Source organism: Artibeus jamaicensis, unplaced genomic scaffold (genome assembly GCF_021234435.1).
Source record: "Artibeus jamaicensis isolate MK-2021 breed Jamaican fruit bat unplaced genomic scaffold, CSHL_Jam_final scaffold_286, whole genome shotgun sequence".
NCBI lineage: Eukaryota > Metazoa > Chordata > Mammalia > Chiroptera > Phyllostomidae > Artibeus > Artibeus jamaicensis.
In genome coordinates, this window is record NW_026522034.1 from 10,137,744 (window position 1) to 10,150,643 (window position 12,900).

Here is a 12,900-nt window from a genome sequence, read left to right on the forward strand (position 1 = left end):
CGTCGCCCGGCCGCGGCCGGCAGCTCGCGCTCCCCGCACGTAGCGCACAACGTGACCACACACAGCCTTCCCCACCGGCGGCCCGGCAGCGCGTCCGCCTGTTCCGGGCTTCACCCTCCTCCTCCTCCTCCTCGCCTCCGCTCCGCGCACCCCCGCGCACACCCAGGGATTCCAGCCGGCGTCCAGCCCGGGGAGCTCCGCCGCCCGGCCCGGCACCGCCGCCGCTGCTGGGGCCGGAGCGGAGGCCACGCAGCCGGGTGTCTTCCTCGGGCGGCCGCTCCCGCGTTCACCTCCGGACGCCAGCGCTACGTTAAGCCGGGGCGGGGAACCCCGTCTGCGGCTTCCATCTCTAAACTCCCGCGGGTCGCAGTCGCCCCCACCCCTCCACCTGGCGGGGGCGGCGCGGGAGCGAAGAGGACGCGCTGTGCCGGTGAGCACGCGTAGACCAGTGCGCGGATCCAGTCTCTGCCTCTGCCTTCCGCTCGCGGCGGTGCCTGGACTCTGCTTTCCGTCCCGGAATTGGTGCGGCCGGCCCGAGGCCCCTCTTCGCTGGCGGGGCGCTGAGGGCTATTTTGGAGAGCGGTGGTGGTAGCAGTGGCGGCGGCGGTGGCGGCTGAGTCTGGTGCCCGGGAGAGCTCAAGACGCACACTCCGCTCCCTGTCCGTTCCTCTCCTCCTGCTTCCTCCTCCTTCCTCCTCCTCTCCCCTCCCCTCCTTCCCACCCAAGTGCCCCTAGTCCCACTCCTCCTCTTCCTCCTCTTGCTTCTCTTCCCTGCTCGGCGATGCGAGCCTGTATCGTGTAACCGGATTGGCGTTGCAATGGCAACTGATGGAATGGGGGAAGGCAAGACAGCAGGGCTGGGGGCTCCGGACTGCGGGCGGGCGGGCCCCTGCCGCCGCTTGAAGCTTCTCCGGGGACCTTCGCGAGTTACTTTGTAAAGGCGAACCCAGGCGAGGAAGCCTCCGCTCGGCACCCCGAGTCAGAGGCCACTTCCTGCTCTTTGCCATCCGCGCCAGGCTCGCAGCGCTCGGCACCCCCGGCCCCTGCCCGCGCCCGCCCAGCGCGCCGCCGCTGCGGAGATCCAGCCCGCTCCCTTGGAGAACACTTCGCATCAAGGATCCCCTTCCCTTCACGACCCCGCTCCTCCCCATCATCTGCGATTTTCCCAGCGCTCGGTGTGAGTGAGGCGTGCCTGTGAGTGTGTGTCAGGTTATTGTGTTGTGGGAGAGTGTGTGTGTCTGTGTGTGCGTGCATGAGTGTGGGGTGTGTGGGGCCCCTGCGCTCCGCTCACGGCCGCCGCCGGGGAAGGACGGACGGACGGCGCTTCCCCGGGCAAGCGGTTCCTGGGCACCTCGGCGCGGCCCGGGCGCGAGTGGAGCGCACTCGCCTGGCCGCCGGCCTCCGGAAGGTCCCGCTGCTTCCCCCCTGGGCTGGATATGTTCATGTTCACGTGAAGATGGATTTAGTGTACGGTCTCGTTTGGCTGCTGACAGTCCTCCTGGAGGGAATCTCTGGCCAAGGAGTGTACGGTGAGTGGAATCGCGACGCTATCGTGACCTTGTGATTCTTAGGCAAGATAGGCTGGTGATCGAAAATGCACGACTCGCGCCGTTCCGGGCCCCTCCAGGCGTGGCATTTTATTTACACTTCATCACGTTATTGGGAGCTATAAGGAGGCACCGAGAGCGCTGCGGATTGGGCTGCAAGCCGCTGCCACAGCGCCTCGGCTCTCGCTCGGAGTTGGGTCTAGCCGGCACCATCGCACTCCCGCGAACCAGTGGCTTTGCACTTGATTTATCCCTGCTGGGGGCCCGAGCTCCAGCAGTCTTTGATTTAATAATGATTTGGCTCCTCCTGTGCCGTCGTGTCTGTGCCGCGGTTTACCCCGACGGGAGGCTTCGAATGTGACCCCAGTGAGCTCCCCATTCCTTTCTGGGTTTATTCACTCCACGTTTTCTTTTTGTGTGTGTGTGTTAATGTCTATACGACTTGATTTTCCAGGTCAGGAAGTGGGGTGACAGTTGAGTTGCATTCTGCACCAACCATTGCCATGAACACTTACTTGGGGAGGTGCAAATAGCAGGCAGGATTCTCCATGCCAGACACAATTAAGGAACATGTTTTGTGTGAATGGATGAGCAAATGCATGAATGAACGGATGGTCCAGTCCGCGGCGAGTCTCGGCTCAGGGCAGGACACCAGCTCATTGCAACTGGAACCCAGTCTCAGTTCTCTGAAAAACCCATGTCTGGGCTGATAAGGACCAGGAGAAGGGCAGGCTTGTTAATTGGGAGTGTTTTTAAGTCCTTAAGAGCAAATCCAGGTTCCTTTGCTTGTCAGCAGTTGGCACCCTTGGCTTTGGGGACGGAAAGATGCACTCATGCACAGCCCCAGGCACTGGTTGAAGTGCATCTTCTCCTGGGACAAGCAGGCGGTGCCACCAAGGAAAAATAACTTTTGTGATCTCAAGATGTGGTAAGGAGGTTGGGAGAACAGCCTTTGAGGGGCCAGCAGGCCAGAACTCTCCCACAGCTCCCCCAGGGCTAATATCTAGAGAATGTGTGCTGGAAATCCAGCCCACTGCCCACTGTCTCTCTCCGGGATTTGGATTCCAGCACTGCAGTGCTAGGTCAATGGCTGCCTGCTTCCCCCCACCCGGGGAAAGGGAGTGTTAGTGGAAATATGGGACTTTTTCCTACAGACCCTAGCTAGACTTGACCGCGGACTGTGGAGTGGGCTGGGTAGAAGGGGACCTTGAGTCCTCAAACTCTCTTTGAGATCGGGAGTGTGCAGTGGGTCGATGTTTGGGAAGAAAATGGGGGAGATCCGACCTTTACACTGTCTTCACAGTGTTCCGCCCAGGGCTGAGAAGTGCTGGGGAGTGACCTGGGGAGCCTGGGCCCCTGCAGTGTCCATCCCTGGCCTCCCCTGCACTCCCTCTGCCACTCCCCTTTTGTGTCGTTCTGGTTCCCTCCTTGTCTCCCACCAAGAAACATTTGCTTTCTGCCACCTCTCAGCCTCTTCATTTCTGCCCCCTTCCCACTTCCTCCTTCCCAAATGGGAGAGAGCCTGCTGGATGACGGTGACGATGATGGTGGTGGCGGCGGTGGTGGAGGGTGTGTGTGTATGTGTGTGTATGTATGAAAGAGATGCTGAGACTCCTGGCAGATCTTACTTTACTTCTAGGCTGACAGTTGTAGGTGAGTCCTCCAGGAGAGCAGGGATTCCTTTAGTGCTCTTTTACCATCTGCCACACTCTGGTGTCTTGAGCAGCCCGGAGTGGCCATGCTTCCAGGAATGGAGGAATGCGAGAGTTGAGCCTTCTCAGGGAGCTGTTCTCGGGTGTGGGAGAGTCTGAATTCCCTTTATCCCATGTCCAAGTCTTTATTTCTCTCCCATTGGTTCACATGAGCCCAGCAAAAGGAGTTTTTATTTTTTAATTGTGTGTATGCATGTGCTTGTGTAAGGAATAATGAGTAGTGAGAAAGATTGCCTGGAACTGTCTGGATTAGAAAGACATGGTTCCAGTTTTCTGTCACCCTTTGTAATTCAGATTATTTGTGCTGGCAAGTTTTACGTTGAGTGAGATTAGAGTAGTGGGAAGGGTGAGATCTAGGAATGGAGACAAGTAGAAAACCATCGCGTTAGAATAATCCTGTGCCCACATTGGTTAACAGTAAAGAAGGAGACAGCTCTGCTGCTGGACTGTCATAGTGATGAAGGTGTTGGTCTTTTAAAAATTTTTTTTTAATAATAATGTTGCTTTTAGTCACTTAGCTAATAATAGAATCGGCTTTGTGTGAAAATTCATCAGCATTCCTGGTTGTTATAAATGCTAGCTATTAGGTGGGTGAAAATGTGTTTATATGTTACTTTTCAACTATGTCTTATATACCAGAGAAGTGAGGTTCTCAAAGTGGAGACCCCGAATCTTCAGCATCAGGCTCACCTGGCAACTTACTAGAAATGACAAGTCTCTGTGTCCCAGGCTTTCTAAACAGGAAACACAGTGTGCGTGACCCTGCAATCCGTGTTTGCTACTCAGGTCATAATTCTGATGTGTGCAAAAGTCTGAGAACCACGAGTATATATTTCAAAGTTCATTGCTTCCTCTTTGTAAATCATGACTTTTCTTAACCTCAAGTAGTTTTATTTTTATTTGTGGAAGGATTTATGGGGAAGAGAATGGCTTATTTTTATTTAGTTATAAAACATTGGTCAGTTGTAAATGACATAGCCATAAGAGTTAGTATGAGATTAGAAAGTGTGTTTTGAAGATTTTACATGAAGAGAAGTAGAAATGATATATGTTTTTTAAAGCATGGCAATTATGAACAGAGACTTTAAAGACCTAGATGGGAACTCTGCTAGTATTAAAGTCTATATCCAGTATCCGTTTATTTGCCTATACTTCCAGCTGTAAAACCATTCATACTACACAAAAGTAGTGTTGTTTCTTAATACTGTTTTCTAGTAGCGGGTTCAAGAGGAAATAAAAATTGTGTTATAGGTAATTCAGGCAAATCACTTCATTCCAGCCTAGTGGTATGTACATGATTTATACATATATCACTGTAACCTTTCCTTTTTGAAATAGCTGGTCAGTCCCTTTAATCTTCCACATCTTGGCTGGAACACAGATCATGAGATTCAGATTTTTTAAAAGTTCCTGACAACACGTTTTAATGTACAGACTGTGTTGTATTGAGTTACTATAATCTTCTTCCTGTTGTGCTCAATTAGAGTGGCACCCATGTGCACCACTTCAGTGTAAGTTTCTGCTGTGAACATAGGATCTTATTGTCATTTACTGTGGGATATTGCCTAGCAGACTAACTGCATAATTGCTGAGATTTGTGTATGTGTGGCAGCTGCATAAGGGAGATTCTCCTTTAATTTATACTTGCCTGCCTACCCTCCGTTAATAATTCTGATAGTATTAAAATATTTTAAAAAATGGTATTTTCTTATATATTCCTTATATATTCCATGGCATTACTATGATAAAAATTATTTGAAAAGACTTATACAAAGGACCGCAAAAATTGTTTACAGCAGAGCAGCATCAGAAAACAAGGTGGACCTCCTTAGAAAACTTCTGTCAACTATTCTGATGGAAAACATCTATTTGGCGACATCTATAGTGGCATAGTTTTAAAAATCAATTTTCGTAAGTTACTGAGTTTTAAACTGTTATTTGTATTCATTTTTTCCCTCAGAATACCCTTGGGATTTTAAAATTTTGTTTTAATTTTATTTTCACTCAATTAAACATCACTGGAAAGCAGACATCATCTGGTATTCATTTGAGGCATTATTAATTTCCTTGCACCCCAATTGCATCGGCTTAAGGATAACTGATTGAACGAAGCATCAAGGATCATAGTGTAAATTCCAGGTAATGTGTCCGCTCGTGGTTATACCTAGAGCTGAGTGATCCAAAGCATTTTCCTAATTTGAGGGGTTTTCTTCGTAAGTCATTCTGTGGTAGTAAGCTGTGTAACTGGTTTCTAGAGATGCCGATGATAATGACAATTCTGAGAATCATATCTCCTATACACGTCTCGGTTGCCTTGCTAAAAGTGAAAAAATTGCTTCACTGCTACACACCGTATTTTTACATCTGGCCCATCAAAACGTTAATTTCCAATGAGACTCATAAAAGATTATAATGGTATTAACACAGGACAAATCCCCACTGCAAAGGAAAAACAAAATAAACTTCATGTCTGAATAGTTTTTAATAGGAACCAAATCAACCAATGATGTGGTATCTTAAAATAGTTGATACACTGTCTCTAAATAGCTTCCAAGATGTGCTAGAAGCAGCAAATAGAATAAGTTTATGAAACATATGTGTATGATGAATTAGCAAGCTATATTCACTCAGTTCAAGTTATATCAATTAATCTCATACAGTTGACTCCCAAGCTGTAGCTGGTTAGAAAAGGCTCAGAGGAACTGGGAATCGGGAGATTAAGATAGGAGGGATCTGGAAGATATTTCCAATTCTCAGTGGGTCGAATCTGGATAGACAGATTGACCTAAAAGGATAAGGATGCTTTGTAAGGTCAGTTGGCCATTACACTCAGTTTCAGAATGTTTCCATCCTCACAGCAAAGATATCCTAAATGCACTGAGTTACAATTTTTGTCCAGTTTGAGTTTTCAGAGACCCTGTAGTTAGGTAATGCTTTGGACTGATCATGTCTTTAGGGTGTCAGCTTGTGGAAGGAGAGGAGGAGATGACTTTAACACTGTTGCTGAAAACATCAATTTGAAATTTGATCAAATACCATCAGTTCTAACTATGTCTCTTCACCCTCATCACTCAACTGTTCCTGTGTGCACACACACACACGCGTGCACACACACACACTCTTACATCATCACCACCTTGGCCACCATCACAAGGAAAAGTGGGCAGTCCCTTGTATCCTGGGATTCTTTTTGTCTGTTCAAAGTTGTTCTTGCTGGTCATGTGACTGAGAATTCTCATGCCACCTGGGAAGATAATTTTAGACAGTATTACCGCTCATGTCCTGTATGTCCTTGGGGAACCCTCTAAATGGATTAGTAGGTATTTTAGATTGAGCAGATTGAATGGTAAGTCTAAGGAATCATTCTAAAGAATAAGTCAGAGTACCAGCGTTCAGATAATAAGCAACTCAGGGGAATGATGTCTCAAAAGAAGTCCAAGAAAGCATTTTCATGACTTGGCTTAACGCTTATGCCGCTGGTTATGACTCTTATTGATATTGTAACATTATTTTAGTTTTTGTTTCATAAGGTGAATCACCTTAAGCCTCTTGGGGGAGCAGGGTCTGAGCAGACTTTTCTGAAAAAATGCAATCTGTGTTAATTTAAATTTAGTATTTTAATGTGATTGGTTTAGGGCTCACGGGGGTGTGACTAAGCATGAACATTATGGGGTCATTTTGTGTGTTATCAAGACAGTGTTAGGAACTGTGGTCTTGGGTTGCTTTCCAGGTATAGAGGTGATTCATCACTAACATCCTCTGGCCTGGTCCTCATGCTGGGGAATAGTCTTCAAAGAGCTGGGCTGAGAAGGCTTCTGACCCTCCGCCAGACACTCCTAGTCCTGGGGCTGATCTCTAGGGCCGTGCTCTTTGGCAGCTGCAGTAAACTAAGGGAATGTGCTGTCACTTGAACTCGGGTTAAAGTGAGGAGGATCCTACTCTCCTTTTTGGCTACTTTAGAAGGACGAGCAGAGTATTATATTTAATGCACTTCTAGTATGACTAAGTGAACATTTTTAGCTTCATTGTAATTGCTATTGATGGAAAAGTCCCACAATGTGAAATTTTATTTCTTTGCTTCAGTGACTGTCAGCGTAAATCTATTACTTCGAGTAGACTGAATAAATGATTGCATCCATAGGAAACTATGAATGCAATATCCTATTGAATGCTGGTATCCTATTTTTATTTTCAAATCTAATTAATGAATTTTTGGCTTTTTAGAAATCATAAAGTTGTGAGAATTTAAAATGTCATTAAATCATCCCAATAATCTAAGACACAAAGCTTTATGTTAAGCTAGTCAGATGGTGTTCCTATGCTATTTGTGAGATTTCTTTACAGAAAGAAATTTCATGACTCTTTTCCCCAAATTCCAGGCACTTTCATTGGATGTATATTTTTTGTCAACTTACTAAATTCCCTCTTGCTCCATTATTGGGGCATGCACTGTTACTTTCTATTTTATACTAGTATAGTTTGATTTTCTTTTTTTTTCTTCTCTAATAATGTGATTTTATTTTTTTAATTGTTGTTCAAATGCAGTTTTCTGCCTTTTACCCCCATCCCAGCTCACCCCCCAGCCCTCCCCACCTCCCTCCCGATTCCACCCCCCTAGTTTCTGTCCATGTGTCCTTTATCCTTGTTCCTGTAAACGCTTCCCCTTTTCCCCTGAAATTCCCTCCCCTGTCCCCTCTGGACACTGTCAGCCTGTTTTCTATTTCAGTGTCTTTGGTTATATTTTGCTTGTTTGTTTTGTTGATTAGGTTCCTGGTAAAGGTGAGATCCCATGATATCTGTCTTTTACAGTCTGGCTTATACTTCTCCCAGGAGTACATACAGAGGGTCCAGAGATAAGACAAGATGTTCAGTATCACTAGCTATCAGAAAGATGCAAATTAAAACCACAATGAGATACCACTCAGAATGACCATCATAAACAAACCAACAAACAGCAAGTGTTGGCCAGGTCATGGAGAAAAGGGAACCCTAGTGCACTGTTGGTGGGATTGCAGACTGGTACAACCACTGTGGAAAACAGTTTTCTCAGAAAACTAAAAATGGATCTGCCTTTTGATTTTTTTTCTTAACTATACTACCTTTTACTGATCCCAGTTAAGCTCTTTGATTTCTTCGTATTCTTCCAAATTGCTATGACACTTCTAATCTTGGTTTTTAAAACACTTTGTTTTATTCCCTATTGATGTCATTGGATAAATTCAGTAAGAAAGATGATTTCCAGTTCATAATCCAAATCATACATTTCCCAGGAGTTTACAATCACAGAAGATGATTTCAAATGTTAGGAATATACATTTTTTTTATTAAAGAGTTATTTATTTATCTTTAGAGGGGAAGGGAAGGAGAGAGGGAGAGAAATATCAATGTATGGTTGCCTCTAGTGCATCCCCTGCAGGGAACCTGCCTGCAACCCAGGCATGTGCCCTGACTGGGAATCAAACTGCGATCCTCTGGTTCACAGGCCCGTGCTCAATCCACTGAGCTACACCAGCCAGGGCTAGGAATATACATTTTTTGCTACTATGCATTTTCTATAAAATTATTCATTAGAGACATTTTGGTAGGAGGAGAGGTATTAGGCATTATGATGTAACATATTCTTTTTGTTTTTTCATGTGATACCTCTACAACTTTGCATAAAATAGGAGCCATCGGTTTCTTGCTGTTCGCCGTCAGAACTGTACTAAGGACTGTTTTGTGGTTGACAGATGGGGTCAAGTATGTGACGTGTCACCATATCTGCAAGCAGCCTATTTCATGTCTTTGTTACAGTGAGAATGTGAGGGATGAAAAGAATCGAGCGATTCTGCGGGAAGGGAACCATGGCTGTCTGGAGGAAGAAGGGAGGGTTTATAGCCGAGCCTCCCAGAGCCCTGAAGGACAGCATGACAGGCAGCTGCAGCCTCATAGAGGCCAGTTAGAAATAAGATGCTCGTGTGAAAGGGTTGCCAGAGAAATGTATCTTCCCTTTAAGTAATGGCAAGACTGCAAAATAATGTTTTCTGAGATAATTAGAACTTTTCTCATGTGCATCAAACCGAGGAAGAAAAGAAAATGCTGTTTGCTGGAAGACATCTTCAGGGAGATCTTTCTGGTCTCCTGAAAAGGGAAGATGAGGAGATGCACAGAGCCCGTAGTGCCTGTGAGCCAGGTAATCCTTCCTGCTCAGTAATCGTGTGGCTCAGGTACCACAGGTGAGAGAGCCGCAGATGCAGCACACAGATGGGGGTTTCTCTCTGATACATCTGAGTGGAACTGTCATGGGGTCCCTGCTTCACCTCAGGTAGACTTCCCACTGAAGAAGAGGAGGCTGAAAAGGAGAGAAAAAATCTGTAAAAGATACGCTCCTTTTCAGACAGCTGACCAGTGGGAATTCCACACAGATTCTGGGCAGAGATAGGTTACATTTTGGCTACTTTAGTCAGCGTATTAATGTGTCACTGCTATGGATAACACATGTAGTAGCTATGTAGTGAGGCTGTGAACTCAGTTTTACAAATTGAGGAGATAAAGCCAAACGTAAAATAAGGCTCTGAAAAATATACAAATGTTTGTGCCTAGACAAAAGACAGCAGTTGTAGTTGGTGTCCTGGTTGGAGGAAACTTGCAAAAACTGGTACATCCTGGGTTGAGCCTTGAGAGAGAGTTGGCGTAATGTACGTACAGGAGGAAGAGCATGGCTACCGAGTGGATCCCAGCCGGAGGAATGAGTGGTGGCACAGAAAGGAAAATTACACTGGAATTTGTGTTTCACAGTCTTAGCAGTTTCACCAAGGTTTACCCTGACTAGGAAGATGTACGTGTATCTGTCCTTTAACCTATGCCAACCCCCCCAAAAGTCTGTGAGTCTGAAAAATAAATTTCACTGGGTGAAGCTCTGGAACTTGCCCAGATATTTCTGTCCACACAGACTCTGGCTTGGTGTGTTTTTGGTTTCAAACCAGCTGACCTGGGCGGCAGAAGGAAGACAGACTACTGCCTTTGAGGTTCCTGTGGGATGCTGAGCAGTCCCCAGCTCTTGGAAAACTTAGGAAGCTTTGAACCTGCAGAGCAGCTGTTTTGGGGTTTAAAGTCAAATAGTTTCAAAGGATATTTTGAAAAAAAGTAAGAAAGAAAGAAAAGAGCTTATTTATCAACTCCAGTGAAAGAGTTACAAAAACCGACTCTACACTGGGCAGTAAGGCAACTTTCAATATATTTCAAGAAATGGAACATGTTCTCTGACCACAGTGCTTATAAACTAGAACTGAATATTTCATTTTATTTTTTAATTTCTTATTTTCATTCTACTACAGTTGTCCCAATTCCCTGCCCCTTGCCCTTCTACCCACCGCCCACCCCCTGCTCCCACAGTCAGTCCCCACCCTGCTGTCCATGCCCATGGGTCACTCATACATGTTCTTTGACTAGTCATTTCCCTTCCATCGTTATCCTCCTTCCCCCTCCCCTCCAGTCACTGTCAGTCTGTTTCATGTGTCCATTACTCTCTGGTTCTATTTTGCTTGTTAGTTTATTTTTGTTCATTAGGTTCCTCTGATAGGTGAGATCACACGCAGTGCTGTTTTCAATAGCCAAGTGCTAGAAGCAGCTTAAATGCCCGTCAGTAGATGAGTAGACTAAAAAAATGTGGTACATAATGCAATGGAATACTACTCAGCCACAGAAAAGAAGGAAATCCTACCTTTCATGACAGCATGGATGGAACTGGAGAATATTATGCTGAGTGAAATAAGCTTCTTGGTGAAAGTCAAAGCCTTATCAAAGTGCCTGCTGCTTAGAAGCAGTGGACTGTGGGTCTAGAATGATTTAAAACATCACGTTGTCCTTTGCAAATGTATAAACAGCGAGTTAACGCATTGCCTTTATGAAAAGAGAGGTATGTGTTTTCACAGTTGTTTTTTATTCTTGTGCAAAGCAGAAGAATATGGTTGAAAACTGTTGGGCAGCTTGGGCTTTCTCCCTGTTTTGCTGCTGCTGCACTGTGCTGTGTGACCACAGGCAAACATTTTACCTCTTTCTCTCAGTGTCCACATCTAATAAACTCTTAGGAAAGTGGGCTCTTACACAGAGGAAATGTAATTGAAATCAAGAAGAACAAAGTATACCTGAAGTAGAGGGAAAGTTCAATGAGAATGTCCTCTATCTTCTTAAAAGTGCACCAGCATTTTTTAGTGCTTGTTAACATTGCAGATGCTCTAGCAATTGGACCTCATAATAGGGTTGTCACTGGGTCTTAGTACAAAGTAATGGGCTGGGAAGGAAAAGAGAGCAAGTCATTTTGTTTTTCTGGAAAACATATACCAGCGTGTTATTCTAGCAGCAAATAACTCCAGTGGTGCATTTTTAAACAGCATATGTAATATTAATATGTACATGAAAATGCTATTTAATACTGAGTTTTGTACGCACAGGTAGCTGTTACTGTTCCTCAGGCCAGCCTCCTCTCACTCCACATGACCCTGGACTTTCTCCATTTGCTCCTTAATGGTGGGGGTAGTGGTGGGGGCCGGGAATCCTCCTCATTTAAGAGCTCTGAAGAATATTAGCGTAACCCAAACTGTATAGTCATTACTGTGTTTACATGTATAAATCTTATTTTTGTGTCAAGAAGCAAGACTAGTCTCAAAACCCTGTCATTTTGGGGACTAAGTGAAAAATAGAACCATATAATATAATCCATCCAAATAGAATAAATTAAAATTATATTCGTAAGCTTCATGGTAGCATATTGACTTTGCTAAGCAAGTCTCCTTAGGCGTCTACACACAGCATCCTGGGGGAGCCTTTAGCTGTCGTGCAGTTTTGATGTCACCAGTGTTACTTCAGTCTCTTAGAATTGGGAAGTTATTATCCAGATTCTGATACAAAAAATAAATTATTCAGTTTCTGAATGAAAGTTTTCCATGGCTAGTTTTCCATGGCTTATTCTATTATTATAATTCTCCCCATCTTCTTTTATTCACTGACATTTTTCATTTGGTCCATGTTTTCACGCTGGACCACCTGTACCCTTTCCTTGTACAGAGATGTTATATTGTAAAGTTTTTGGTCTTAGTCCAGAATGAATCAAAGTTCAGTATTTGGCGAATTTTGTCCTTCGTCATGCATAGACTTACCTGAGTATAATTGCCTAAGGAGGCACAAAGGTCTTCCATTATGACCATTTCCTGTAGTAATGTAAGTTATGTAATGACATCATCACTGTGAAGACTGAAGTTGAGAAGGTTCCCATCTTTTTTTCCCCAGATTGTGTTTGATTTATATTCTGTACATACCATTGTGGTCAGAGAAGATGCTTGATGTGATTTCAATCTTTTAAAATTTATTGAGACTCATTTTGCCTCCTAACGTGGTCTATCCTAGAAAACATTCCATGTGCACATAAAAAGAATGCATATTCTGCTGCTTTGGAGTGAAATGCTCTGAAAATATCAATTAAATCCCTCTGCTCTAATGTGTATTTAAGGCCACTATTTCCTTGTTGATTGTCTGTCAGGAAGATATATCTGTTGGTGTCAATGGGGTTTGAAAGTCCCCTAACTATGACTGAATTACCGTTAACCTCCCCCTTTAGGTTCATCAAGATTTGCTTTACATATTTAGGTGCCCCCAACATTTTT

The 12,900-nt window shown here is 44.9% G+C and overlaps 1 protein-coding gene across 1 annotated transcript in view; it reads left to right on the forward strand.

Annotated features, from left to right (window-relative positions):
* The first annotated feature begins 288 nt into the window (after positions 1–288).
* The window catches only part of MDGA2 (MAM domain containing glycosylphosphatidylinositol anchor 2), an 875,220-nt gene continuing 862,608 nt past the window's right edge, over positions 289–12,900 (forward strand). The window contains exon 1 of the mRNA XM_053656885.1: positions 289–1,529. Within this exon, the coding sequence (XP_053512860.1) occupies positions 1,253–1,529 (277 nt within the window). The 5' untranslated portion in view covers positions 289–1,252. The remainder of the gene's footprint in view (positions 1,530–12,900) is intronic.